This window comes from Carassius auratus, unplaced genomic scaffold, assembly GCF_003368295.1.
Source record: "Carassius auratus strain Wakin unplaced genomic scaffold, ASM336829v1 scaf_tig00009404, whole genome shotgun sequence".
Lineage (NCBI taxonomy): Eukaryota > Metazoa > Chordata > Actinopteri > Cypriniformes > Cyprinidae > Carassius > Carassius auratus.
The window spans coordinates 49,188-77,004 of NW_020524029.1; the positions used below are offsets into that span (position 1 = coordinate 49,188).

General features: G+C 37.2%; 1 protein-coding gene across 1 annotated transcript; it reads left to right on the plus strand.

Moving 5' to 3' along the window:
- Window positions 1-1,011: 1,011 nt before the first annotated feature.
- LOC113072536 (formin-like protein 3) lies at window positions 1,012-27,563 on the plus strand (the record flags this gene model as incomplete). Its single annotated transcript, XM_026245530.1, has 9 exons — window positions 1,012-1,559; window positions 18,349-18,432; window positions 20,497-20,577; window positions 21,070-21,146; window positions 23,446-23,529; window positions 23,857-23,991; window positions 26,100-26,208; window positions 26,480-26,556; window positions 27,470-27,563. Coding segments are annotated over exons 1-9 (855 nt in total), but the record flags the coding sequence as incomplete, so codon positions are not given.
- Between the last annotated feature and the right edge of the window lie 254 nt (window positions 27,564-27,817).

Below are 27,817 nucleotides of genomic sequence, written 5' to 3' on the forward strand. Positions count from 1 at the left end.
TGTTAGCACAAGAAGGCTATGAGGGCGCCTCCTAGAGTCAATATGACATCATGTTGGAGAAATGTTAACCTTTTTAAGTATTTAATTTGAAGCTTCTGCTTTTTATGATTTTTTTATGAATGCAAGTTGGAGCTTCTGTTCAGCTTTTCAATGTTCCTTTCCAAAATAACCAAATTGCTAAATAGTAGTATTCTGTTGTTGTGGCTGTAATTTTTTTGTTTTTAGAAGGAAAAAAAAGAAGTCTGTGAAGAAGCCAAGATAAAAGGAATCCTTTTTTGCATTTCCTATTTGAAATCTAAGATGTGTTAATAATTATGTGAACATTTCTTCATATCTTTGTTTCACATTTTTTTTACCCTCATGTTTATGACATTTTACACATATCAAAAAAGTTTCAATCAATGTGCAAAATGTGTACTTTCCCAAAGATTTGAAATATATATTTTATATATGTATTTTTGAACCAAAAGGCAATGAGTCTCTAAAAGACAGACGCTCAAAAATGTAAAAAAAAAAAAAAAAATGCTTGAGTTGTGTCTTGAAGTACAGAATAAGTTCCTGCTGAGAAAGATGAAAGGAGGAAAAGAGATATGTTTTTGACATTGAAATGTAGTGCTTCTGCACCCTATTGACCACAGCCTGTATTGCAGTTTTAATAAATATGCCATTTGCACTTTAAACAGTGATTTGATTTATATTTTTAGATGGTGCGTTTCAACCAGCATTCGGTACATTTATATTTAAATAATTCCGTTTCTTTATTCACAATGAATAAGCCAATTATGTTCAGAAAAATAATCAGTTGTGATATCCACTGTCTCGAAAGAAAATAGTAGTAGGCTCAGCTAAACATAAACAGTCATGGATAATTTTTTTTTAAATGCAACAGCGGGGGCTGCTGGGATTTTATTCCATCGATAATTTCGCCTGAAGGTGGCGATAGAGAGCTGACAAATTCTCATTCAACTTTACGCCACTGATGTGCAGTTTGTAGGTTTATTAGAGGGGTGAGATCAGTCGCATGTCGATAGTTTTCATTGTGGGTGCAGTGAGTTAACAGATGAGCACTAATCGGGATTACCCAAAATACAACATAAACAAAAATCTACAGCATTACCAAGAGAAGCGAGACAACAGAAAAAGAAGAAATACGAGGACTGGCTGCTTAACATGGATTGTCCAGACATCTGCCATACAGTACTTTTCAAGAGGACTTAAGAGTGATACTTTTTTTATTCAATTAGATGATTTTAAACACATTAGATATATCTTCTTTAAATTAGGAATTGGAATTTGTTCTGAATCGGATCACTACATCATTTTTAATTTTTTTTTTTTTTACGAAAACCAAACAAAAGTGGAATGTGATCGCACGTATTGGATGTATATTGGATTTATAAAGGTGAATTAGACACCGCGTCTGGACGACATTATAAAAGTAAAATATGGGGAATATTGAGAGTGTGGACGGGCAATCTGAGATGAAGCATCATTTAATGCCAATGAAAGTTCCCATGCCTGAGCCAACAGAGCTGGAAGAAAGATTTGCCATTGTTTTGGTGAGTATATGAGCTAGTTTTATATCTAAACATACAATATATCGTGTATTTTTACTTTTGAAGTATTTTAAAACCTGCGCGTTTAAAATACTGACTTTATATCAAGTTTATTTTTACTGATGTACAGCCTGTACTTACATGAAATCATAACATATTTCCTTCACAATTAACTTCATTTAAAATAACTGTTTTCTCCAGTGTTCCTAACGGTATTGTTTAGCATCTCAGACTTCACAGTGATCAACAGATAAACACATGGCACAGATGAGTGAAAGGGACGTGTTGACATTTCTTTGATATGCTCCGTATGTCAGAAACTTTATGGCTTTCTCAAATGTTTCACCCCCATTTTGTTACTCGCACGCTTTTCCTCGGTCCTTTTGTCTCTGAAGCTTCACGAGCGCTGATAAATGATGTGACATTTCGCACGAGGGTGAAACAAGCACAGACTTCACTTTACATCCCAAACGTTTTGTTTAGTAAATTGACATACAGTCAAAGAGTGTGATTTTGTGAGGGGTTTAATATAATTCATCTCCTCATAGAGCACAGCATTTTCTGAATTCCCCCAAAACTCCTACGAATGATCCGCCTCTCTCGCTCTCTCTCGCTCTCTCTCTCGCTCTCTCTCTCTCTCTCTCTCTCTCTCGCGCCTACTGTTGACTCTGAGCAGACATTTGTGTTGAACACACACTTAATACACACTCATCTGTCATTGCGAATCTGACATTATGAGGCAATCAGGCGTGTTTATGTAATACAGTAACTGAATCATAACATCGTAACATTTGGAAACATCTGTCTTTGTAGTTTTTTTAGACTTTGTTAACCAACTGTTGATTTGCGTTTGCGAGTTAAAAACAGATTAGTAGATACTAAATTAATTTCATTCTTTATTAATGTACAAACAGACTTAGTTAGGATATGCTATGAGTTTTTTTATATATATATAATGCACAAATTAAAACCGTTTTCTAATGAGGGCATTATGTGGTTGCTAGTCAGATGTTGCCTACATTCTCTTACAGAATTTATTTAGAATTTTTGATTTATTGATCAAAGAGTTCTAGTTTAGCCACAAAATGACATCATCCTTTCCATACTGGACTGATGATGGAAAGACTGACCATCCCTGGGTGGATCCGAGGTCAGTTTTTGAGCCTTTAAGGCAGTCTTCTGCCTGCTTTCGGACAGATTTCCTCTGCCTGCTTTTACTTTGTGGGAAAGCATAACATTTTGAGGAACATTTGTGATTCACTGCTGTTATCGGATGACAGCATGTGCTGGCCTCTGTCTGTCCTGCTTGACAGATAAAGGAACATCAAAGTGTGTGTCTGGTAGAGAGCTCTCCACTCAGGAAAAGAGGCCTTCGACTTCATGCCATGTTACTGATTAGAGTCACACAGGTTGAAAGTGTATCTTCTGTAAAAGATGTATCAGTGAGTGCAGCCTGAACAAAAACATATATATAATGAATAGGAAAAATGATATTCTGACAGCCTCCCTTTTACATTTATAACGTTCCTGACAGCATACATTATACAATCAGTGACGTGACTCAACTTCCTTCATTTGCGCCTCTGATTTCCTGTGTGCTACTGTGTATGGTGTGAGGTTGTGTCTGCTCGTACCATTTCCCCTCCCTCAGATACACACGCTCTCAGACGGGTAGCGCATCATGATGTCATAGATGTAGGCTGTGGCAGTGCAGTAAAAACCATGCATTGATGACTTTAACAGAAGCTTAGCACACAGGAGGGTGGGCTGTGCGTGGTGATGGATCAGGGGATGAGACCCCTGGGTTACATCAGGCAACTTCATGTGGCCCTCCAATAAAACTCACTGTTCAAGCCCAAAAGAGCACATGTGCTTTATGCAGCGTTTTGCTCTTTTTCCCTTGTCTGGCTGATTCAGACTTCGCGTCATCTCAGCTTTCTGCGGCTGGAAACAGCCGCTTGACATTTTTCCCTCGTTTGTGAAATGCCATTGCATTGTCTCCACCGACTTTCCACTGGTCCGTGGAGAGTTTGGCTACTGGCTTTCTTGATAATCTCAACTGACTATTGCATTGGTTTGTTTTGGTCATGCAGCCTTCAGACTGAAGGTTATATATTTTTTTATTCAAAGTAGCATCATCATGACTGAATATGTATGTGATTTCAGGAAGACTTAATAAAGGATAGTTCACTTGAATCCTGAAAATTAAAATTCTGTCTTGTACACACTTCAGGGTAAGTAAATGATGACAGAATGTAATTTTTTTGGATCAACTATCCCTTTAAAAGGTTTTAAAAATTATTTTTTGGAAGCTTATGAAGTGGGTGTGTTAAAGTCAACATGAACTCTGTTTACTTTCCTAATCCGTTCCTGGGGCCCGTTCTTCTTACCTCGATTAATACATCTGAGATGATTTGACAGATGCCAGATCTTCTAACGGTGATAACTGATCTCTGGCTAATTTGGTTCTTCAGACGAATTTTTGGATTTGATTAAAATATCTGGATTAAGTTGTCTAAGATTACTGTGCGTTCCCGTGTTCCCTGGAAAGGGCAGATGTATTGATACCCGAAACACAATCAGCAATAAAGTCATTATTTTATCACAAATAAATCTTTCAATGAATAAAACTGGCTGTGTCTATTGTATTACACAATAACACAATAATACATTATTATTTTCAAATGAATTTTTCAATTATTATTATTTTAAATGATTGTCCCCGGATTAGTAGGGTACACTTGTAATAGAATAGCAGTGGCTGGGACAGATATAAAATGTAAATGTTTAAATTGCACTTAAATAGATGCAATCTAATCCTGTTTACATGAAATAAGACTGCTCCAGAGCAGGTTTAAGTTTCTGGACCTGTTGCTATGACAGCAACTCCGGGAAGAGCGTTGAAGAACCAAATAATCCAAGATTTTGCCAAACCGTCAACAATCAAATCCAGCTAACTGAGTTAGCCACATACTAAGAATGGGCACCTGGGCTTATTGTGCATGATTCATCGACACATGTTTTTTGCAAATAAAAATGTTTGTGTACATAATCTTCATCTAAATTTAGGCTCCAAATCTTTTTGGCTGACATTCTGGCTTTTCCAGATCCAATCAATTTGCAATCTGTGATCTGTAATCTCGATTGATATTTTTTTCCTCATTAAAGGTTATTTTTCAATCCAAATTACATACTGTAAGTCAATCAAAAATACATCTTATTTATATTTTCATTTTAGTTATTTTAGTAATTTTGCTCTTTGCTTTATTCATCATTTTTATTAGATATATTATAATATATATATATATATATATTTTAAAAAAATTATTTCAGTTTTAATAATTTTAGTACTTACATTTTAAGTACTAAACATTTATTTCATTTTCTTGGGAAAGCAACATTTCAAATTTTTATTTTAAGCTTTTTATTTATTTATTTCTCAGCTAATATTTATCATTTATTTTATTTTAAATTCCGATTTTTTTTTTTTTATATAGTTTTAGTTAAAAATAACAGCACTTCTTGTGTTTCATATAAACTGTAAACGTGCACTGTGGAACTTTGGAACTGTAAATGAAAAATGTATTTATTTCACAAGTTTTTTTCTACATCACACATGTCAGTAAAAGGGGGAAAAAAGGTGCAAGGGGAACAGCATAAACCTGTAATTTCCCAACAAATCTGACCTGGCAGCTCAAAAAAATAAATTGTTATTGTAGGCATGCTCCTGTATAATGGGTTTTTGTCCATTTTAACTTCTGTAGTGCAGCTTTAAACAATGTAGGTGGAACCCTACATCCATATGGAATATTTTATGGTAATGGGACACTCTCACGCCTCACTCTGTGTCTGAAACTGAAGTTGGGGTCTGGCTTCCTAGCTAAACTTCTCCATATGGGCCTCTGTTTTGTTAAAGAGACAGGAGGTGTAATTAAAAAAAAAAAACACACACATTTCCAGAGGTGCAGCGATGGAGCAGGAGTAGATGTGTGTGTGATATCCTCTTTCAAAGTGCTCCCGCTCGACTGCACCGCGGCGGATTCCTGCGGTCTGCTCTTGGTTAAAGCCACGGGAGAACTTTAGAGAGGGAAAATTCCCTTTGAACTGGCGGTCTGCCACTATGCTCTGTTGTAATGACTTTACCAACACTTTTAGCAGAATGTCGTACTGTGGGCTTGTTTCGAAGTCTGCTGGGCTTGTTTTCTTGTTTATCTCCTTTGAAGTAGACACTAAAAGAGATTTTGGTCTTGGCTATCATAGTAAACTACTTTTTGCGATTCAAAGAGCTTTATGTTGTGTGTGAGTGTTTAAGTGTGAGCTTTGCCACACAGGAAGAGGCAACACTGTGACCCTTCCAGCCCCGATTCTTGTCAGTGTGACCCCTGACACTGTGCTGTCTGTCATGTCACAGTATTTGATAGATGTCACTCAGGTGGAACTAATGGAGTCAAGCTGTGGCCCCTGTTTATGGGACATTAAACCTAAATCATTTTCATTAGTTGGGCCCGTGCTTCGTTGATCTGCTCTGTGTGTTTGGTCAGCCAGCTTTCAGGCCCAAGCGCTTCTAAAAAGCCTGCAGGTGGGGTGGAATCGGCCATTGTTTGTTTGCTGAGCCTCAGATTCATGCTGTGGGAGTGTACATCTGTCTCTCCAATGGCCCCCATCACAGTGTTTGAGATGGGATGTCTGAGGCTCCTCTCTGTAGGCATCCTTGTCCTACACAAAAACACAGACTCACATGCATGCAGACTCCTGTGCATTCAGGTCAGACAGGTTTTTGTGTTGTGATGTGAATTTATCAGGTCAGGTGTAACTCATTCTTTATAGTTGTTAAATGGGTATTTGTTCAATTCATTACAGAATTGCAGAGGTTAAATTTCACAAAAAGGTAAATATCAGCGTTAACACTTTTAAAGTCTGCCAGTGCAGTAAGACAAAAATACACTTTACTTTATTTTTCTTGTTGTAAGCGTAAACCTTGCTAAACCAAATTTAGAAAAACAATAAAAGAGGAGAAAACAAGAAAAATGGTATATAGTGAAAAATATACATATTTTTTCTTAAAACTTTCTTGTTTTAAGCATGAATCTAACAGAATTTCACGAAGTTTACGCTTACAATAAAAACAAAAGGACTATTTATCAGTGGGGTAAGGAAAATGCTGTTAAATCAATATATATTCTCTGAAACTTAATTTCTCATGCAGTGTTGCTTCTCAAGTAAACTTGTTCCAATGATTTGTAGGATTGTCAAAAGCATCAATTTAAATATTTCAGTATTTTTTTGTGTGGCTGCCATGCAATATGTTATTTGCAATATGTTGAACAATATATGTAATTTTAGATTTACATGGCTGTTGGTGTGTGTGTGTGTGTGTGTGTGTGTGGTGTGGGGGTCAGGCTGCTCTTTTGCAGCTGTGCTGAGGGTCCATTCTGAGCAGTGGTTTCCTCTCCAGCACAATGGAGGCTCTGTGCGTGTGTGTTGTTTTAGAGCGAGGGCCTCTCCCCCTAAAACCTTTGTGCACATTTCTTTTACTATAGAGCTTGAGGAACTGCTGCAACAGTTCTTACTTGCAGAGAAATGCCACTTCTGCACACAAACTTCTTTTTTTGCTCATTTTCTCAGGCTCACGTTCAGAAAAAGTGTGCTCCTGTTGTTCCATGTATTTTAAGGTTGGCAGGACTGAGTGGGTGGTGACTCTGTGCTAGAATTCACCATTATTATTATCTCAGGGTGGATTTACTCACCACACCATCATGACACAGGCGGTGGTCCTGCTGGCCTCCTTAGCTAGACATTGTGTTTAACTTTCTTCAGGATTCTTCAAACCAAGTTCCACTATTCCATGCTGGCAACATTTGGAACCTCTATGGCATTTTCCTGGATAGACCCCCTACTGCTGCATGTTAAATAATGTGACACATATAGGTGAAACTAAGTTCTGCAATTAGATTTGTGTGTGTGTGTTTTCAGCTTGTTTATATTCATATAAAAATATGCCGGGAAGTCGCTTCAAACAATGGTACAAACATCATTCATTACAAATTGTGATAATCGTAATTAATAATCGCATTTACAGTTTCAAGGAAATAATTGACATTGTGATTTTCGTTATAACCGTGCAGCCCTAATATGTGTTCAAGAGTGTGTGCAGTTGTATATGTTTGGATGTCAAAATGAAGCTGTCTCCTGTGCTCCCATTCCTGTTGTTCTCTGTATATCCATTATGACCCTGTTCCTTTCCATCTCCTGTGTGGTCGACTAAAGACACAAACAGGACATCCTCTATTTAAGTGTCAGCCAGAACCTCTGATTCACTATAAATTATTTTTGCAGAATGTTTATATTTACAGCACCACACAAGCTCAGTTCTGACTCTGGATCTGATTCTCATGGTTAGAATTAATCCTGCTCATATTTAATACCTGAGATGTGTTCGATCATGACACCATTTAAGAGCATTCAAAGGGATAGTTCACCCAAAAATTAAAACTACCCCATGGTTTACCCACCCTCAAGTCATCCTAGGTGTATCACTTTCTTCATTAAGACAAATACAATCAGAGTTATATAAAAAAAAAATCCTGGGTCTTCCGAGCTTTATAGTTCAAAATAAGTGCAATAAAGTGCATCCATCCATCTTAAAAAGTGTCCCACATGGCTTCGGGGGGTTAATAAGGACCTCCTGAAGCAAATCGATGCATTTTTGTAAGAAAAATATCCAGTAATCTCTAGCTTCCACTAATCATCCACCTGAGCGGCATTCTATTGTGAGTGCATGTACATTAGATAATGGAAACTAAGAGATTACTGTTAATAAAGTTTTAAATATGGATAATATTCTTACAAAAAAGCAATGATTCGCTTCAGGAGGCCTTTATTCACCCCCTAGAGCCATATGGGACACATCCTTTATAAAGGATGGATGCACTTTATTGGACTTCTTTTGGACTATTGAAAAATAACACCCATTCACTGCCGTTATAAAGCTTGGAAGGGAGAGGACTTTTTAATATAACTTCAATTGGATTTGTATGAAAGAAGAAAGAAAAAATTTTGCAAATCAAGGGAACTTAATAGTAATCGCCTGCGCATTTTAGTACACCGGGGGAACGAAGTAGTAAATTGTGCACACAATTTATTTATTTTTCCTTGCATGTCATGTTCGGGGCTTCGTAGAAAGGAAGTCTGCAACGTCACATCTGGAAGCCTCATCATGATCTTCATTAGTACCTGAAATCACACCTTTTGACAACAAACAATTCTAAGTAACCATATAATTGTATACAGTATTTCTTAAATTAAGGTTCGAGAACTCACTTTCACACAGAATGCTTAAACCAAAACATTTTTGTGGTTTTATGTAAGAATGGTCAGGCTGTCCTTGTAAGCTTCTGAACTTTTCTAAAAGGAAATGTGTTTGTTAATGATTTGTGGCGGACATCATGTAGAGCTGCTCAGAGCCCCAGGGATTCTCTTGGTGGAGAAGAGCATAGTGCACTATTATGCCAGAGGCACACCACAGCTGTAGATCATTGAGGTGTTAATGGCCCCATCACATGATGTTATAGGACTTTAAAGTGTTCATGTTTACCAGTTAACCCTTTGTGTTAATTTGAGTGGGAAGTTTCATATGCAAAGCATTTTTAATGTTCTAATTTCTGAAGAGCTGAAGTTAAATTATTAGTTTTACTTTCAGTGAGCAAGTTCATTCTCTTTTCACTTCTGATTACAGTCAAATGTCTTTGGCCTTTTAAACAGAATCTGCAGTGAAATTTGGTTATATGGTCATTAGATATCATCATTTTTTATGTACGTAATTATAATTAATAGTTATTATTTTAATTATAATTATTTTTATTTAAAACATTTTTATAAGTAGCTATTTTTTAAAATTATGATAATGATTTATTGTTATTTGAATGCGTGTATTCATATAAACATTTTTCAAATTATTATTATTAGCTTATTATTTTTATTTTATTTTAAATTAATGATATATTTCATTGATTTAAAATGTATTTATTTATTATAGTTTATTATATATAATTTATTAAAAATGTTTTACATATTATATTTAGCATAAATCCTGGATGGTTTGGAATGGGGATTGTTTGTGTTTCTTATGTAAACATCTGGTGGGGGATGGGGGGCAGGTCACTAGTACATCCACCTCAGTCTCTTTCTGTGTTGTGCTGGATGAGACGTTTGTGTTTTGTGGATTTGCTTTGTTGTGATTGCCTGGTTCAGGTTACTGGTAAGGTTTGGGAGATTAGGTGTCAGCGCGATGAATGGAGGACAACATTTTCTCACACTCCATTTTTTCTTGTTCATTGCCAGAAGACTAGCCTTAAAAAAGCCCTGACCTCCTGTAGATCTCAACTTTCGTTCCCACCAGCAATCTTTTGGTTAGAGTAAACTGTTACTTAAAAAAATACAAATAAATTAAAGTTGGAAATCCCCCTGGCCACGTGAAACACTTTTTTCTTGTATTGTACACTGGTTCGAAGAATAAGAGGAACAGTAGCTTCAAGAGTTTGAGTTGATGTGGTTTTGTTAAACACGGGAATTCACCCATTAACTATACTATGATACTAATATTTCACATTTACATGTGATAGTGATGTCATTGGTAATGGTAATTCTTTCACTTAGATTCTGTCATTCTTCCAGGTTTGTCATAGGGCCTGGGTTTTTTAAGCAGGTGGTCCATGTATGTCCTTTGACATAAATATAGATGTAAAAAGAAATTAATCCATGTATTATTATAATTAACATATATTATTAAATTATATTTTAAAATGAATATATTTTAATAAAAATAATACATTTGGTTCTGTAATGACCTGTTCAATATTATAGAAGGTTATAAAGTTATAGGATTATTTAAGGATTGTTTGTTAGCATGCTCTTATTATGTGATTTTTAACATTCCTAATATTGTTTTGGGAGTCTCCTACAATACGTTTACATTTTTGCAACATCAAAAACACTTCAGTTTTCTCAAAATATGCATTTAATATCACCTCATTTCCCAATTAATCGTTTGAAGCAGTTCTAAGATTAAGTCTCTCTAAACCCCTCCTTCCCATTAGCGTACTCTGCTCTGATTGGTCAGATGGCCCGGCCTGTTGTGGTTGTGGTTGGTCTATGTTTTGGAAATGATATGCCCATTGCCATAGTTCCATAGTTTCAGCGCTTGATAGAAAATATTAACATCTATTGTTTATAATACAAATAGATTGTGATTCAGTGGAGCCAGCTGGTCCAAATAAACCAGGTACTGATCCATCTTTCATGAGCAAGCGTATTATGAATCATGAGATTAAAGAAGCAATTGTCAGGAAAATGATCGGGGTTGTACTGCTGTGAATTTTAACCACTGATTCTTTACAGCCTCGTCTTTCAGAAGTGAAAATAAGATGAATCTACTTTCACAGCGTTGGACACAGCGTCTTCTCGATATGAGTTTAACCACAGGAACAAACTACAGTGTTTGAGGGCAGGCCAATGTAGAACATAGGCGGGCATTATGCAGATGTGTCACCCGTGATGTGTAGCCATCAGGGAAGTGGGATTTAAATTACTGGCGACTTGTTTCGGCTGTTCAGAGATGATTTTTTTTTTCTTTTGGGAGAGAATAATTTATTTATTGTTCACTTTGTTCCTTACAACTTTACAGATCTTTCTCTCTGTCTGTGTGTTTTTGTGCGCATCAGTTAAAGCTGCACATTAATATAGCACAAAAAGGGAGAAAACAAGTATTCTGTTGTCTCGACCAGGCTTCATGTAGTAATATTCAGATTGCTTGCATTTAATGCAATGAAGCTGGGCTTTTTTTTAGTAAGGAACATTTTTTGGAAAAGTTGTAATGTTTTACTGTTTTAATATTGACTGTACTTTAATACTGACACACTTTTCAGTGCCAAAATATTTGGAAGAATGAGAGGAAAAATAGCTTTAGCAGGCCAGAGTGACGTACAGTAAGAGTTATTGTTTCCCATTCAAACTTACAGTCCACTATACCTGGCAGGGTTCGTGTGCATTCCTCAGGTCTTACGTTGACGCTCGGCTCCTGGGGACCGATTAGGAAGAGCTCAGTAGCTGAAAGAGGGAGACGGTCAGATGGGGAGACGGTATGTGTCTGGCGCTCTGCTCTGCTGACATATGCTAGATTCATTAAAAGGATATGAGATCCCAGACTTCCCCTTCATTCTTCCTGTACTACAGTAGACTGCCATTGAAACTCATCAAACGGATTCAGGGAGGAGACTCTACCTGTTGACTTAACAGTTTAGATCAGTTTGTAAATCACTCTTATTGGCTTTATGGTTTAAATTATATTAAGCTTGCAGATTTAAGTGGGCTTTCGGAGGAGTTTATGTTGGATGTCTCCCAGAGTCTAGTCTCAGGCATGGGAGCAGGCGCTTCGAGCTGTACATGGGCGAAAAACATATTTGCATTGTTTGTGTGTATAAATGCAGCTAAGAATTTCTGCTCACATGAACTCCCACTGCCCTCTCGGAGCGGACAGAGAACCAGCCAAATAAGGCTGTAAAAGTGTGTGGCCCTCTTTCAAACATGCCATAGCTGTTCCCCTGGTGAAGACCAATATTTGACCACTTCAGAATAGGGAAGAAGAGCGTTTTTGTGCTGCTTTCAACATGAAATCGAAATTTACCCTATTTTCTTTATTAATACATGTCCCTGGTCTTATTGTTAATGATTTATAAGTGCATGCTATTATAAAGAAAAATTATGTTTGTCTTCATAAACTTTTGTAAAAATATTTTGCTTGGATGTTGTAAATATATGTATGCTTGCCTGCGCTGGATTAACCGCGATCCCCCAATTTCCGTCCCTAGTTGCAAAGTCGTGTGTTTGTATAGATTATGTGCTTTGTTGGTGAGGTGTTTTTCCTGTTCTCATCCAATAGCAGCATAGTCTGGGTCTGGGTGTTGTTGTTTTTTTCCTCACTTTCCTCATGTCATGCTGTATTTCTTCCTCAGTTCCCTGTCTTCCTGTCTACCCTCTTGTCATATTGTATGTATGTATGAATGGACAGGTTGATGGCTAATTTTGCTGGTACTTGTGACTAGTGACAATAAAGGGCTACTACTACTACTTATATAATTTATTGTATTATAACTTATTATATAATAGCATCATTTATAGTAATAATAATAATTCATTATTCAATTATATAGACATTATTCAAAATAGTTATAATTAATGCAATAGTTAAATTTTTTATTATTTTATTTAAATATTGTAAATTATATGTTATAATAATAATACATTATGACTATTAATGAATGAGTAATCAATCAAACTTGTTTCACACAGAAAAATTACACATTTCCATCATATTACAGAAGAGAAAATATGCAAATTATGTTTCATGTTGACTTTATAAAGTCTACATTGGTATTTCTGGCTGTGTTAAAAGTCATAAACAGGATACCACTTCTCTGCACGAGAAAGCACATATTGGGGTCGTTTTCTTTGACTGTATGTTGTCTTCCTGTCTGACCTGTGCTCTCCATCATGTGTGATGTTTCGTGCGGAGGGCTGTCTGGCTGAGGTTTGTTCTCCCCTTCTCTTCTCTGTCTCTTCAGCTCTTCACATCTCTTCATTCTCTGTAGTCTGATACCCGACAACAGATCAAGCTACTGTTCTCTGAAGGCACATCTTTCTATTCCCTTTTGCCTGCCCCACTCCCTTTTCAGCCAGACGTCCCAATTTCTATAGGTAATTTTCCCAGCTCCCCCTGTAGTTTGTAGCACAGTCTTTCCCCAATTTCATTGTCAGTAATTCACATGGTTCATCTTGTCATGTGCCTTTCCTTTCCCACACTTCTCTTCCTCTTTCATTTCAAAAATTCATTTTGTCTTTTTGTGTTTTTCCATACTTGTCTTTCATGTAAAAATACATGTTCCCAGAAACTAAAATACACTGCACTTATGTCATTTTTTACTCTTGTATAAAATTGTAAGTGTTCCTCAGTTACAACATTTTGGGGTAGTTGTAGTCACTGAAAGCCACCGTCTATTGTTCAACGTAATCCTTTGCCAAAGAGCTAAACATGCCAGAAAAATGGAATGGTTCTTTGTTGTGTCTGCACAGTCACCCTTTCACAAACTATACTGGGATCAAACAGAAGCTCTTTTTGTCCCAGTGGTGGGTAGCGTCTCTCTTATTTTGGAAGTAAAGAGCTTTAGGGAGTTGATTTTATGTTTCATTTTCAGACACTGAAAAATGAAGGTATTTTCGTCTCAGATGTAAGATGTGGGCCTCTTTTTAAAGTCATTATGCCAGTAAAACAAGACTGGAAAGGTCTAATGAGATTTGCTAAATTAAATTAGGAATCAGCAGTCAGCTAAACCTTTTGCTATAGCAGAGTAGCCAGGAAGGTATTTTGCTTCATTTTGTTTTGTTTTTGTTGTTTTGCATTCATATTTTTGGACATGACCACCTTTTAAATTGTACAATGTTTGCAGACATTTCATACTGAATGTGTGGGAATTTTTATGCCAAAATGAGACGTTCTACCTTTCCAGGAATAGACAAAGTGCTTTGATCCCTTTGGACAGTGTGCCATCTCAGTGGTTAGGAGTGCATTCAGTTTTTTGTTATTTCAGACTACTGTTTTTTGTGTGGCCTGGAGTGGACAGGCTAGTTTTTCTTCATAAATGTAAAAAATCTTCCTAGTGTTTTCTTTGATCTTACTTCAGTGAGCTTAAGCATTAACGGATCCAGCATTGATTCAAAGATGGTTTTGTGCTCTAACCGTGTTTTTTTTGTTTTTTTTTTTGGTACTCTTTGTACTCAAGTTTCATTTGATAGTGGTGGTGTTACTCCAGAAGTTTAGCTAATAATATCTGTGCAGGAAGCTCTTGGGCCCTAAGAAAAAACCCTAGGGTAAATACTGCACAGTTGAAACAGAAAAGTGAATCTTAAACGTATTTTCAAGGACTCTCATTTCTGAAACAGAAAACAGAGAAGCCTAAATCTCAGAGAGCTACTGTAGATCAGATAAAGCCTCATCTGGGTTCTTTGCAGCCGCTGTTATCGGTGATGTGGCTCCAAATCCTGGATCATCATGTGCATGGAGGACTGGAACCTCACTGTGCTCTAAGTGCCCTAATTATATATCAGACCAACAAATGGTCACTAGGCAGTCCTGGCTGCAGACATATGGCCAGATCTAACCTCTGATTCCCAATTTGAAGCTTCCCAGAAGGCTGTTGCATTGCTCACAGGTTGCTCTTCCATAGATTAGGAGACCAGAGCTCTTTAAATATCAACTTTGTGTCAGATGTTTTTCCCTGAAATTGCTCATGAAAAATAAAAGTAAACAAATTAGGTAATCGTTGACATATGGTAAAATAGAGCTCTGAAATTAATGTGAATAGCAAAGTGCATGTCGTTGAAAATTGATAAGAAATGTTTGGATTCATACTAAAATATAACATTTAATTTTAGACATTGGTGCATTGGCAAATATAAGACTTTGCTTACATGTCTTCTTTAATTTACATGTTTCTCAGAAGAAAATCTATTATTATATTTCTTTCAGATTTGATCTACACGCTCTTTTGCCGTTGACATAAAAATGCAATATAGCTGATATTTGCTCAGAGACTGGATGCTTTCATATTGACACAGCATAGATGATGATGGTATTTTGTAGACATTACGCTCCTTTCTTCCTCAAAAACAATCGATGAGGTTTGTTGTGTGAAATGTTCGGAAGCAGTGAACTCATCACAAAGAGCTGCCCGTTTACATGATTTCTTAAATGCTGCATGCTAACTAGTGTAGGAGGAACCCACTCCATCCTTGACATTTGAGTTGTAGATTAGAGTATAGAGAGAGAAAGAGAGAGAATCTCAACTGTTGATCAGCCCAAAATCTATATGCTGAGTTGAAGAGTAGGGAATGGAGAGAAAATCGGGTGATAGAAAAGATAAAGTAGGATAATTTACAGCCAAATTAATTACTGTTATAAACAGGGCACATTCTTTCTGAAACTGTGGACATCTGGAATGCACAATGTCGGTCACAATTTGGGGAGCGGGGGGAGAGGGGGGCATTGGAAGGGTAATCGTAGGAGGAAATGGTCAATGTTTGAGATCTTCACAGGCGGAGCCAAATACCATTCTCTAGGGCCTCTGTCATTTCTGCTTAAAAGTTGTTAACTTTTCAGACATTGCAGCCCTTAGTCATCATAATTGGGATGTCTTCCAGCTGAACGTGGTTTCAAACAAAACAAATTTACTACATGGTCAGTATAGTAAAGTTTGGAGTTCATAAATCCGGTGTGTGTTTCTCAGACAGTCTGTCTGCTGTTGAATTAAATGCTGAAAGACAGACTGTCTGAGAAACACACACCGGATTTATGAACTCCAAACTTTACTATACCTCTTTATTTACCTCTTTTACCTCTGTAAATCCAAAGCTCCATCAGAAATGGACAGCTGTGGACTTTTATTATTCTAAATTCTATTCTAAACTTTAATTCGTTTTAGACTTCTGTCTATGAGATAAAAAAAAAGACTTACTATTGATGGGTACTTTTAAAACAATGCTTCCTGGAACTTCAAAATCTTGTGTCAAATCTATGTTTGGAGTATGCAAGTCACATGATTTAAGCAAAGTATGTTTTGCCATGTCATTTTCATGAAAGTATGAAAAACAATTTATGCTTAAACTACAATTTAATGAAAATGCATCAAATTGTTTTGTAGAACATGCAATTTTACACATTTCAGTATTCTCTCATTGCTTTTACGCAGCTTTAAACAGTAGGTGTCCTTGCCATCTGGACTTTTGAGTGTTTTGAAGCAGAATTGTTTTGCAAAGGAATTGGTTCAGTTGATTTAAAGTTCAGAAAACAGAATTCACTTATGACCTGATTCTTTTTATAAAGCACACAGGTTATCAGTTTAATTAATCTGATGGATCTTTCACTGAATAAAAAACTGCTATGATACATACTGCATTCACCAGCCTTTCCCAGACATCTCACTGAATATGATTCATTTGGGCTTGTGGAAAGGCTTAATCACTTTACAGTGGAAATAAATTGAAACGCAGTCTTTCAGCACATACAATATTCACTTTCCACAAATCATGGAGTTAATACCACTGGTTTCGTTTATAATGTCATGGTCATGTCATTTCACTGAGATGTTATGTTGCCTTGGCAGTATAATGTGAAGCTGTTGCTTTTGGGGTGGATGAATCACTTTTTTCACAGAGTGCAATGACATAAGTGATGCTCGGGCTGATATGGGTCTCTTCCATCTTCAAAGGAAAACCCACTGAGAGGTCTGTGACATGCTGTGGTGATCTGCTGATCACTATCTGAAATCAGAGCACAGAGTCTCAGGTTAATAAAGGGAGATGCAGTGTTGTGGAAGACAGTTGTCACCTCACACCCCACGCCTGGCTCAGTGTGTGTTCCACATTTTAAGACATTTAGAAGACAATCCACACACTGATCTGTTTGTAGTGCAAACGTGACCTGATATCACAGAGTAGTCTTGTTACAGTTCAGTGCCCTGTCTATTATAAGAAGTGGCAGAACGAACAATGGTTTATTTATCATTTTAACAATAGCATTATTATTATCATCACACCAGTTGATACGGGAATCATGACAATATATATCTCACATTTACACTTCAATTTAAAAGTTTGTAGTCAGTAAGATTTTTTTAATTTAAAGAAATTAATATTTGTATTAATTAAATTATTTATAATGTTATAATATATATTTATATATATATTTTTTCCATGAAAAGCTTTCTATTCATTAAAGAACACAAAGATATTAAGCAGTACAGCTTATCATGTGACACTGAAGATTGGAGTAATGGCTCATGAAAATATTGCTTTGCTATCACAGGAATAAATCACACACACACACACACACACACACACACACACATATATTTAGTTATAACAAAAATATCTGAAATTGTACTTGTATTTCACATTTTACTGTATTTAGTGTATTTTTTGTCAAATAAATCTTGCTTCTGTGAGCATAAAATACTTTTTCCAGAAACATTGAAAACTCTTCCGACCTCCAACTGTTGAACAGCAGTACAGATGAGGATAAAAGTCCGTTTTTGTGGTGCTTACCCAGGATATTTCATAACTCAAGTTAACAAACTTAAGTTTCTAGGTGGTGACAGAGTTGCATTTAGATGTCTGTGCCATTTAATCAAGAGCATTATTACTTATGGAAGCTGTTATATGAACATGCTGATTTGCAACTAACTTGCTTTGAGCTGTTGCTCTGCTGTAAATTATGCTCATGTTCATGCGGCTTATGTGGAAGTGTCCGAATTACATAATTGTGAATTTCTGTAAACTTTGGCACTGAAGTCATACTTCAGCTAATGCAGTTTGTTTTTTAGCAACACTCAAGTAAACATATACACATTGCAAACCACTCAGAATACATTAGCAGCCACATAGCAACACACTGGCAATCACCCACAATTGTGGCAGTGAGTTTTGCAAAAGCAGCTTCCTTCAGAAATTGTAAAAATATAGTTTGGAATGGAGACTTTAGTAAAAAGATTTTCGTGGTGTCTGAAGAGAAATATGATTTCAAACAGGATATGAGAAGTCAACACAGGACGTGAGGTCACAGGCTGCAGGGTTTCTCATGTCAGACAAGAAACCGCTGTGACCCAAAGAAAATGAGTACAGAGATGTTACCATGGATACATGCATCCTGTGTGTTCTGATGCGAAAGCGCTCTCTTGTTTTTCAGAACTCTATGAACCTGCCTCCAGATAAAGCACGTCTCCTCCGGCAGTACGATAATGAGAAGAAGTGGGACCTCATCTGTGACCAGGTACAGCCTCCACAATCTCCCACTGTGAAATCACACCCTTGCCTCTGTAGGGCAGTCCAGAAGAACACGCCTTCACAAATGGGGTTATTGACATGACATTTAAAAAATGATTTTTTACAGTTATTATTAACAAGTTAAGAGAAAGTTTTAGCTTGCCAGTTACACACAGTTTGATCAGATTTTAATGATTTAGCACACAAAAGAAAAGGCACAGACACAGGATCATACCAGCATTTCACCCTAATTTTATTTACCGTATTTTTCAGACTATAAGTCGCACCTGAGTATAAGTCGCACCAGTCCAAAAATACGTCCTGATGAGGAAAAAAACGTATATAAGTCGCACTGGACTATAAAGGTGGGCGTACACGGTGCGTTTTTTGCTGTCGTACGAGTTCGCATGCAATTTTTTTCTATCGTGTGGAAATCGCGTCTGCTTGTATGGTCGCGGCTCGTATCATTTTTCATGAATTATGAGCCGATCAGAGTGGCTTACGAGCACTTCCCGACCTCCCGATCATTTTTAAACATGTCTTAAAAGTTTGAATTCGTGACGTGTGCGGTTGAATGAGCTGATTTGTTGATTTATCTGAAGTTGACCAATCACAAACTAGGAAAACCACAGAAGAAGAAAAACGGAAGCGCCACGGCGAATGTGGACTATTGACCAGTAGGATAAACTCGCTGAAGCCTGACAGGAACAGCGAGCGCTGTATGAGGTTTCTAGCAACGTGTACCATGTTTTTTAGTTCTCTCTCTCTCTTGCTCTCTCTCTCACACACGCATATGTAGTTTACTCTCCATAGACGTAACGGTATTCTATACTGTATATCCCCATACACTACCTCTATCCATCACGGAAAATGCATGTTAAAATTTCTATTAAACACTGTATAGTATTTTTTAAAGCCATTTGGTTTACGAGGGCACAGGAATTGTCCTCACCTATTGCTGAAAAATAACCTTTACGTGTAGGAAACAGTCATGGCTCGTATCAGTATTTTATATGAAGTTATGAGAGAAAGAGAGCAGTTATATTAGGCGTCTATCAACTTCGTGTGATTGCTTCTGGAATTCGCAGGTTGTAAAATCGTGTCGTATATCATCTCGTCCGTTCGATTTTCAGATAAACTCACTGGTGCCGTGTGCATGGACATACGATCTTCCGACCATCCGAATTTGCACCGTGTACGCCCGCCTTAAGCCGCATTTATTTAGACCAAGAACCAAGAGAAAACATGTAGACGGTAATTTTTTCTCTTAGTTCATTTCTCTTAGTTCATTTCTCTTGGTTTATGTCAAATTAATTTTGATAAATAAGTCGCACCTGACTATAAGTTGCAGGACCAGCCAAACTATGAAAAAAAAGTGTGACTTATAGTCCGGAAAATACGGTAATTCATTGTTTGGTCACCCTCATGTTGTTCTAAACCCATAATCTTTTGTGGAACACAAAATTGAGGATTGTACCTGTCGTTCCTTTCCATGTAGCTGTGTAGAATGTAGTTCCATGTAGCTGTAGAATGAATGGGGTCTGAAGCAGTAGTTGTTTAGACCACTTTTGTGATAATTCTATAGTTATTTTATCCTCAGTCACCATTCATTTTAATTGCAATGAAAATATCGGCCTATCCAGTCTTCAGAATTTCTTCTCCTGAGTTCATACTTTCATATAGATTAGGAATAATATGAGGGTGAGTAAATGATGACAGAATTTCAGTGTTTAAAGGAGCTGTCCCTTTAAAAAAAAAGTGGCATGTCTTATTAAAAACACTTGCTTAAAAAATGCATCAGTGCAGTAAATGATGACTTTGTGCTACATTCTGGGCATTTCATAAAACTATTTATAAATGACTAGTTATGCATTTTGACAAATTTGTGCTACTGAAAAATGGAGTTACAGCTAAAAATTGTTTTAAGACTTAATATTTTTTTTTAAACAAAACAGCATAAAATGATTCAGAATATGTGTATGTGTTAGTTAAAACAGAGCATTGATCTTATGTTGGAGATGTTTGATGATTTTGCCTGTGTATAACTGTCTCCCCCTCTTCTTTGTGTCAGGAGCGTTTCCAAGTGAAGAATCCTCCACATACATACATCCAGAAACTACGTGGATATTTAGACCCAAAAGTCACACGCAAGGTCAGCATCATTCACCAGATGCATAACCAATGTCTGTTTCTCACCTGGTTGCATGTGACTGTGACTTACAGTTGATAAAGGGGTTGTATTATTAGAAATAAAAAAATCACCAAAAATTGTATCAACTTCACCAAAAAAATAGCTTGTTTAATTACAAAATTGTGTTATATTTATGTATCCTTATACTTTTGCACAAAAAAAACCCTAAGTAGCACTATAATTATACCACTGAGAGAAAAAAAAATTAAAGTATGTTTGCAGTCAGTAAAATTAAATTTTTATTCAGCAAGTATGCATTAAAACCACAAACTTTTGAATGGCATTGTATATGCAAAAATATAAATATTCCTGTTTAGGTCATTAGTGTTGACCTCTTTTGTGCACCAAAAGTTTATCCAGAAATGTTGTTTTATGCAGCACAAGTTAGTGTTTATTGAAATGTGGGTATTTCTCCAAACGTGCCGATAATCATCCGTTTGTCTGTGTGTGCAGAAATTCCGCAGGAGGGTTCAGGAATCCACCAAAGTCCTGCGAGAGCTGGAGATATCGCTGAGAACCAATCACATAGGGTGACTAATTCCTATCTTCTCTCCTATAATCCTACTTTAACATCTCTTCGTCGTGTGCTGATCTCTACAAATACCCCTCCCAACAATCGCCCAGAGTTAACATCCCATGTTCCTCCAGTAACTAATGCAGTGAGGTTATGAGGCTCCTGTAAGCAGTGCAGGGAACAATAGCCTTGCTTGTGGTATGGACGGGAAGCTGTGGTATTGTTCAGCTTTCCCCTCTAAAGAATCACTCTTTCTTTGTTCTTCCTGTTGTAGAAAGCTAGATGTAGTTTTTGCTTGTGCACAAATCCCTGTTGTTGGGCTGTTCTGCCAGCTTCCCTGTGCTTTACAATGCTGTCTGTAGACCTCGGCTGTATCCAGATGGTTTTTATTCATCTCCTACCTCACACACCACCCCCTTAGCAGCTCCAAGCAACTCAGGAAGTTGAGTTGTGTATGCTGGAGAGCCAGGAAGCTTGCAGCATCCAACAATGTAGTGTGTGAAAGGACACGTATACACACGCGCACACACAAAGGTTTATAAGTCACATTGATGAACCCAGACGAAACATTGACACATTTGTGTAACACAGTGAAACACTGACAACTGGGAACATCTTTTCAATGTTTATATCCTGTTTTTAAGGGCACACACTATTATTGAATACAAAAAACAATATGAAGTGAATAAGTGAAATTGTAAAACCATTTACACACAAACACGTTATTTTGTCATATCTTGTTATGTGCGAAATCTTTTTAGTTTCAGATAAGTTTATAAATTTGGAGCTAATTGTTTTTGTGCCAAAAATATGGCTTTACATGAAAATAATACAATTAAAATTTATATAATTTATTAAATAATATTATAATTAATAATATGTACATTTATTTTTATAATAGCATTTTGTTATTAACAATAAACATTTTATAACAAGTTTAAATCATACATTTAAATTATGAATTATATCATCTTATGTTTAAATATGTAAGGATTTAGTTTCTTTCGATTTAAGATTTTGTTCCTTTAAGTTGCTTTTTCTCAAGTCGCTTATTGTTAGTTGTGTGTAGTTAAGCTAACTATTACTTTAAAAGATTAGAAAGCTATATTCAGTTCAGATTACTATAAATTATGAGTAGTTTGGCAAACTACAGGTTCAAAGTAGCTTCCTGAACACTGACACACACCCACACACACACACACACACACACATTCACAGGAGCGAAATCTTAGAAAACACTGGTAAAATATGATTATTAATTACTTCCTTTGTATTCTGTGTGAGCCTTAAATAACCAATACACTCCTCTCTCCTGCATTATTAAGAGCATCCAGGGGATTGTAATGTGTTTCTCATTAAGACAAAAAAAAAGAAAAAGAATAGGCAGTCTTTTTTCACTTTTTTGGGGCGCTGGATGAAATGGAACAGAGGACTGTTTATTGCATGTGTCCGATCCCTGGCCTCTTTCCGATGTGCTACTCCTTGCTTTGCCAAGACAATCTGAAATAGCATCTGGCCGGACAGGAAGAGAGTCTAAAGGGGAGCAGGAAGGGGGAGGTGGTAGACAGGAAGCTGATGATGGAGTGAGCCCCCACCACCTTTTCAGTCGGAAAGTCTGTTTCTTGCTCAGTTCCACATTTTGTCTGTTTTTCTTGTGCTCATTTGGGAGTCTGGTATTTTTTTTTCTTATGCATCTATAACCATTTAACAATAGAGACAGATTTCAACCAATCATTACGGCTGAAAATGAGACTGAAAATGAGAGACATGCAGAAAAAAAAGAGTGCATGTATAGAAAAACAGGGAAGGCAGTCTAAACACTCCCACTGTCAGAGATTGAACCTCCTCTCTTGAGCTATGAGCTCCACGTTCTTTTGCTTTTTGCTCTAAAGGGAATTCCTTTTGCTTTGACTTTCCTCTTCAGAAATCTGGAGCTAAATGAAGGAAATCTAAAACCAGTCTCCATTCTGGACTTTCCATCTCAGTCTTGCCAAGCTAGTCAACTCAGCAGTGATATTGTGATATTTCAGTTTAAAAGAGTTGTTTGTTTTAATACTTTTTAGAATGTCATGTATTCCTGTGTTAACATGAATTTGAATTTTCAGCAGCCATCACTCCAGTTATATAGAAATCTTTTGTAACATTATAAATATATTTGCTGTCAAGTTTGATCAATTTAATGCATCCTCGCTGAATAAAAGTTTTAATTTCTTTAAAAACAAGGTTTCTTTCAAATATTTAAACCGCAGTGTGAGTGTGTTTGTTTTCAGAAGGATGTTAATAGGATGCTTTGATCTCCCTCTTTAATGTGGCAGGTGGGTTCGTGAGTTCCTCAACGATGAGAACAGAGGCCTGGACATCCTGGTGGAGTATCTCTCCTTCGCCCAGTGTGCCGTCATGTGAGTGACACACCCTAAAAACAACCCACCACGGGCATCTTCACAACACACCAATCCAAGCACCATCTGTAGGACATTTAAAAGATCAAGTAGCCAGGCTTCTGCTGGAGACAAAGGCTGTGATGAATTCAGTGTTATTTAATGATTATGAACGTGCTGAATGTCTCGTTGTAGGCGTGCTGCATTCTGTTTTGCGCTTTGTTATGCCATGCTAGACTGTGCTGCTTTCTGCATAATCCTGGACCCCCTGTTACTGAACTCTGTTGCTAACCTTGCCTATCCTTACCCCGTCCTCCTGATGTGGGGTTCCCTGTCTATGCGGCTCAGGTTGAATTTTGAAGGGCTGGAGAATGGTGAGGACTTTTCGCTGTACAAGGCTAAGTCCTGGAGCAGGTCCATTGAGGATCTGCACCAGAACGGTTGTAATACACTGGTGCGCTCTGCTCGACAATCCGTCCTCCGGTATGTATTGGCCTGCTTGTGCTTGCTATGCTCTGCCTCGCTTTAAAATGATGTTTGCTTATGTGATGACAACTTGCATTGGTTTGGTTCAGGGTGCTGGCCAGTCACAAATCATTAATTAGAAATATTTAATGCACTGTTTGAGACTGTATATATATGTGTGTGTGTGTGTGTGTGTGTGTGTGTAAATATATAATTATTATTTTTTAACTGGAAGAATAGGGGGCAAAAGAGCTTCAATGTCTAAAATATTAACCCTATAAAGCAGACTGTTTTATATTTAATATACACATTTCTAAGGCTTCTAAATTATTAACATGAGACTGATTGACAGTTCATGCTTTTTAGTAATCTTAGATTTTCTTGATTCTCCATAAATTTGTTTTTAGAAGAACGTTAACATGTGAATATTAAAGGGGGGGTGAAATGCTCGTTTTCACTCAATCTCCTGTTAATCTTGAGTACCTATAGAGTAGTACTGCATCCTTCAACTCCAAAAAGTCTTTAGTTTTATTATATTCATAAGAGAAAGATAGTCTGTACCGATTTTTCCCGGAAAAACACGACCGGCTGGAGGCGTGACGTGTGGGCGGAGCTAAAGAATCACGAGCGCCAGTAGGCTTTTGCGTTGAGAGCTGTGACATTACCGTGAGGAAAAAAACATCAAAAAACAAACCATGGCTTACAGTCAGATTCAGCCGTTTATTTCTGATCCAGAATCAGATCCCGAGGCTGAAACTGAACGAGAGCAGCAGCAGCAACGACTCGCTCCGAGCGGGGCTCGAACCCGGGTCTCCGGCATGGGAGGCGGACGCACTAACAAGGAGGCAGAGATATTTGAAGCAGTTTTACTCACCGCCTGCGGTTCCAACACACGATCGTGACCCTTTTTCGTTGGGATTGCATCATCCTTAAGAAATAAACGATACGCAAATCCGGCGTCAAACTGGGCCTTGTTTGTAAAACAAGCATCTTCGAAATGCAGGGAACAAACACAAACACTTGCACAGCTCCGTTGATGCTCTGTAAAAATAAACTCCATCCACTGGTCCCTAAATGCTGTTTCTCTTTTGGTAATCTGTGCAGGGTTGTCTTGCCCTGGCAACCAAAAACACACTTCTTTTGTGACATTTCGCGACGCTCTCGCTCTGATCAGTGAATGTCTGTTGTGCTCTCAGTGCTCTGCTATACGGGAGTGCGCGCCCTTCTGGGAGAAGTGCCCTTAGGACCCATATAAGGAAATTCCGCTCCATCTAACGTCACACAGACCCATACTCGAAAAAAACTTTCGGAAACTTGTGACAAACCGGAAGGAGTATTTTGGAACAGAAATACTCCTTCAAACGTACAACAACAAATCCAACTCTTTAACAGTGTAAAAAACTCAGTATGCATGAAATAGCATTTCACCGCTCCCACCCCCTTAAAATATCTTTCAACAAATACTGTTGCATTTAATTATGTTTTGCACATATGCAAACCTTTTCTTTCCAAATATTGGTTTATAGTAATTTTTGTTTATATGATTATTTTACATAAATTGAATAAATTTATATATTTGTTTGATCAGTATTTCTTACAATAAAATAGTTGCATGCAAAATAAATCTGTCCTTTTCATTAAATCATCAGATTATGTCAAAATGAAGACATTCGGTTTAACCTTGTCACAGGCCAATATCAGCATTTTAATACAAACATTTCATGGGTTTTAAACTAGCTAATTTTATATAAAATAATAGTTTATCTAATAAATCGAATGGTTTTCACACTAAAGACATTTAGTGTCTCATTGGTTTATTCAAAGTAATTGCACCCTTTATATGGAAAGTGAAAATTATTGTTCTATAGTTAACAGTTCACTTCCTGTCTCACTTCTCAAATTATAATGCATGTCTTTATGCAATGACAGGAACATTGCATTGCAGCAAAACTAGGAGTCAGATGTGTGCAGTATTTAGCCCACTGAGCCATAGCCACACTTCCTGAGAGAAGATAACACACGCAGATGAAAAGTACCTCTTTATAGGGTGCATATGAGTGATTGTTTATGTTATATCAAATCAAGCACAGCTGTTGTGAACTACTAACTTTCTCCTTCTATTACAGTTATGGCTCAGCTGCCAACAGCAAGACCATCAAGAACTCCAGACTAGTCAGTCAAAAGGATGATGTGCATGTGTGCATCATGTGCCTCCGAGCAATCATGAACTATCAGGTACAGGATGCACAGACCTGATAGGTCACCAAAAACCTCAGGGACATCTGACTTGATTGCACAGCAAATAAAATCTGCTCTGTCAGTAGTATTATGAAGTTTTTATTGAGCATGACAAGCAACCTGTTATTCTCCAGAATGTTTTTTACATCGGTGTCTTGTACAGTTAACGAACGGCAGCACAAAATCTCAATTGAATAACCATTGCATTGTGCTAAATATGTTTTTATATACTTTAATACCACATTACTTTCTTCTTTCACGCCTCTAGTATGGCTTCAACCTCGTCATGTCTCACGCGCATGCAGTCAACGAGATCGCCCTAAGTTTGAACAATAAGAACCCAAGGTAAGAATTAAGGTTCTGTATAACAGTGTTAAAGATCCACCCAAAAATGAAAATTCTGTCATTTACTCACCCCTATGACTTTCCAAATCTGTGTGCATCTCTTTTTTTTGTATTTTCAGACCAAAATATACTACGGAAGTCAGTGATATATGTACCAACATTGTCCAAAATATCTTCTTTTGTTTTTCACATAACAAAGAACCAACCCATTTGTGATCCCACTGACTTTCATAGAATTTTTTGTTCTTAATATGCAAGTCCCAAAACTGTTTGGTTACCAACATTCTTCAAAATATCTTCTTTTGTGTTCCACAGAAGAAATAAAGATTTAGAATGACGTGAGGGGAAGTACATTATGACAGAACTTGTTTTGTGTGAATAGTCCCTTAGTAGGTAGCTACCTGATGAGCCTGATTAATGCAGTACCTCCAGTGACCTTTAGTTTTGGTGGCGCTGTGAAGTAGGGGATTTTATTAGGTAAAATGAATTCTTTCAAACATGGAAACCCCCCAGCCTTCTTACATCTTAAAAAACATCATTCCTTGACCTCAATGAATCATACATCAATGTATCATTCATGCACAGCTTTTAACTGTGCTGTAAAGGCCTTTCTTGTAGTGTGTCATTCCAAAACAGCACCAACAAAAAATGACCCCACCTACACTTACTGCGAGTTAGCATCAGACTTGACCCAGTGAGAGGCTCAAGATGCAAGTGTGCTATCACGTTTCTGATTTTGAAAATTGTATAACAATAGACACAAAGCTGCTGTTCTCCCTGAAGGATAGATCTAAGCAGGTGTGGGTGGGTAATGATCTGTCAAGTTTGTAATGTTACCCGTCTTATTGTTTGAGTCCTGCTCTGCCACTCTTGTGCAGTTGAATGCTCACAGAAGCTTTTGTTCTGCCTATAGAACAAAGGCGCTGGTCCTGGAGCTGCTGGCTGCCGTGTGTTTGGTGCGAGGAGGCCATGAAATCATCCTCTCAGCGTTTGATAACTTCAAAGAGGTACAGTAGATCCTGGGACTTTTACACCTGCATGCGTATTACACCATGGATGCTATATTATGCTAAAAAAAGGTTGTTTTTGTTCGAGTTCATGCACATGTAAAGCCAATTAGCTGAGCATTTTCTCCCTTCCCACATGCATTTGTGGGAAAACACCACATCTTAAGCCACTCGTTTCTGATAAGGATCAGGGTTTTTTGGGGGGTGGATTGAATTGCCTGCAGACTCAACCGTTCACTCAACCTCTCAGTTTT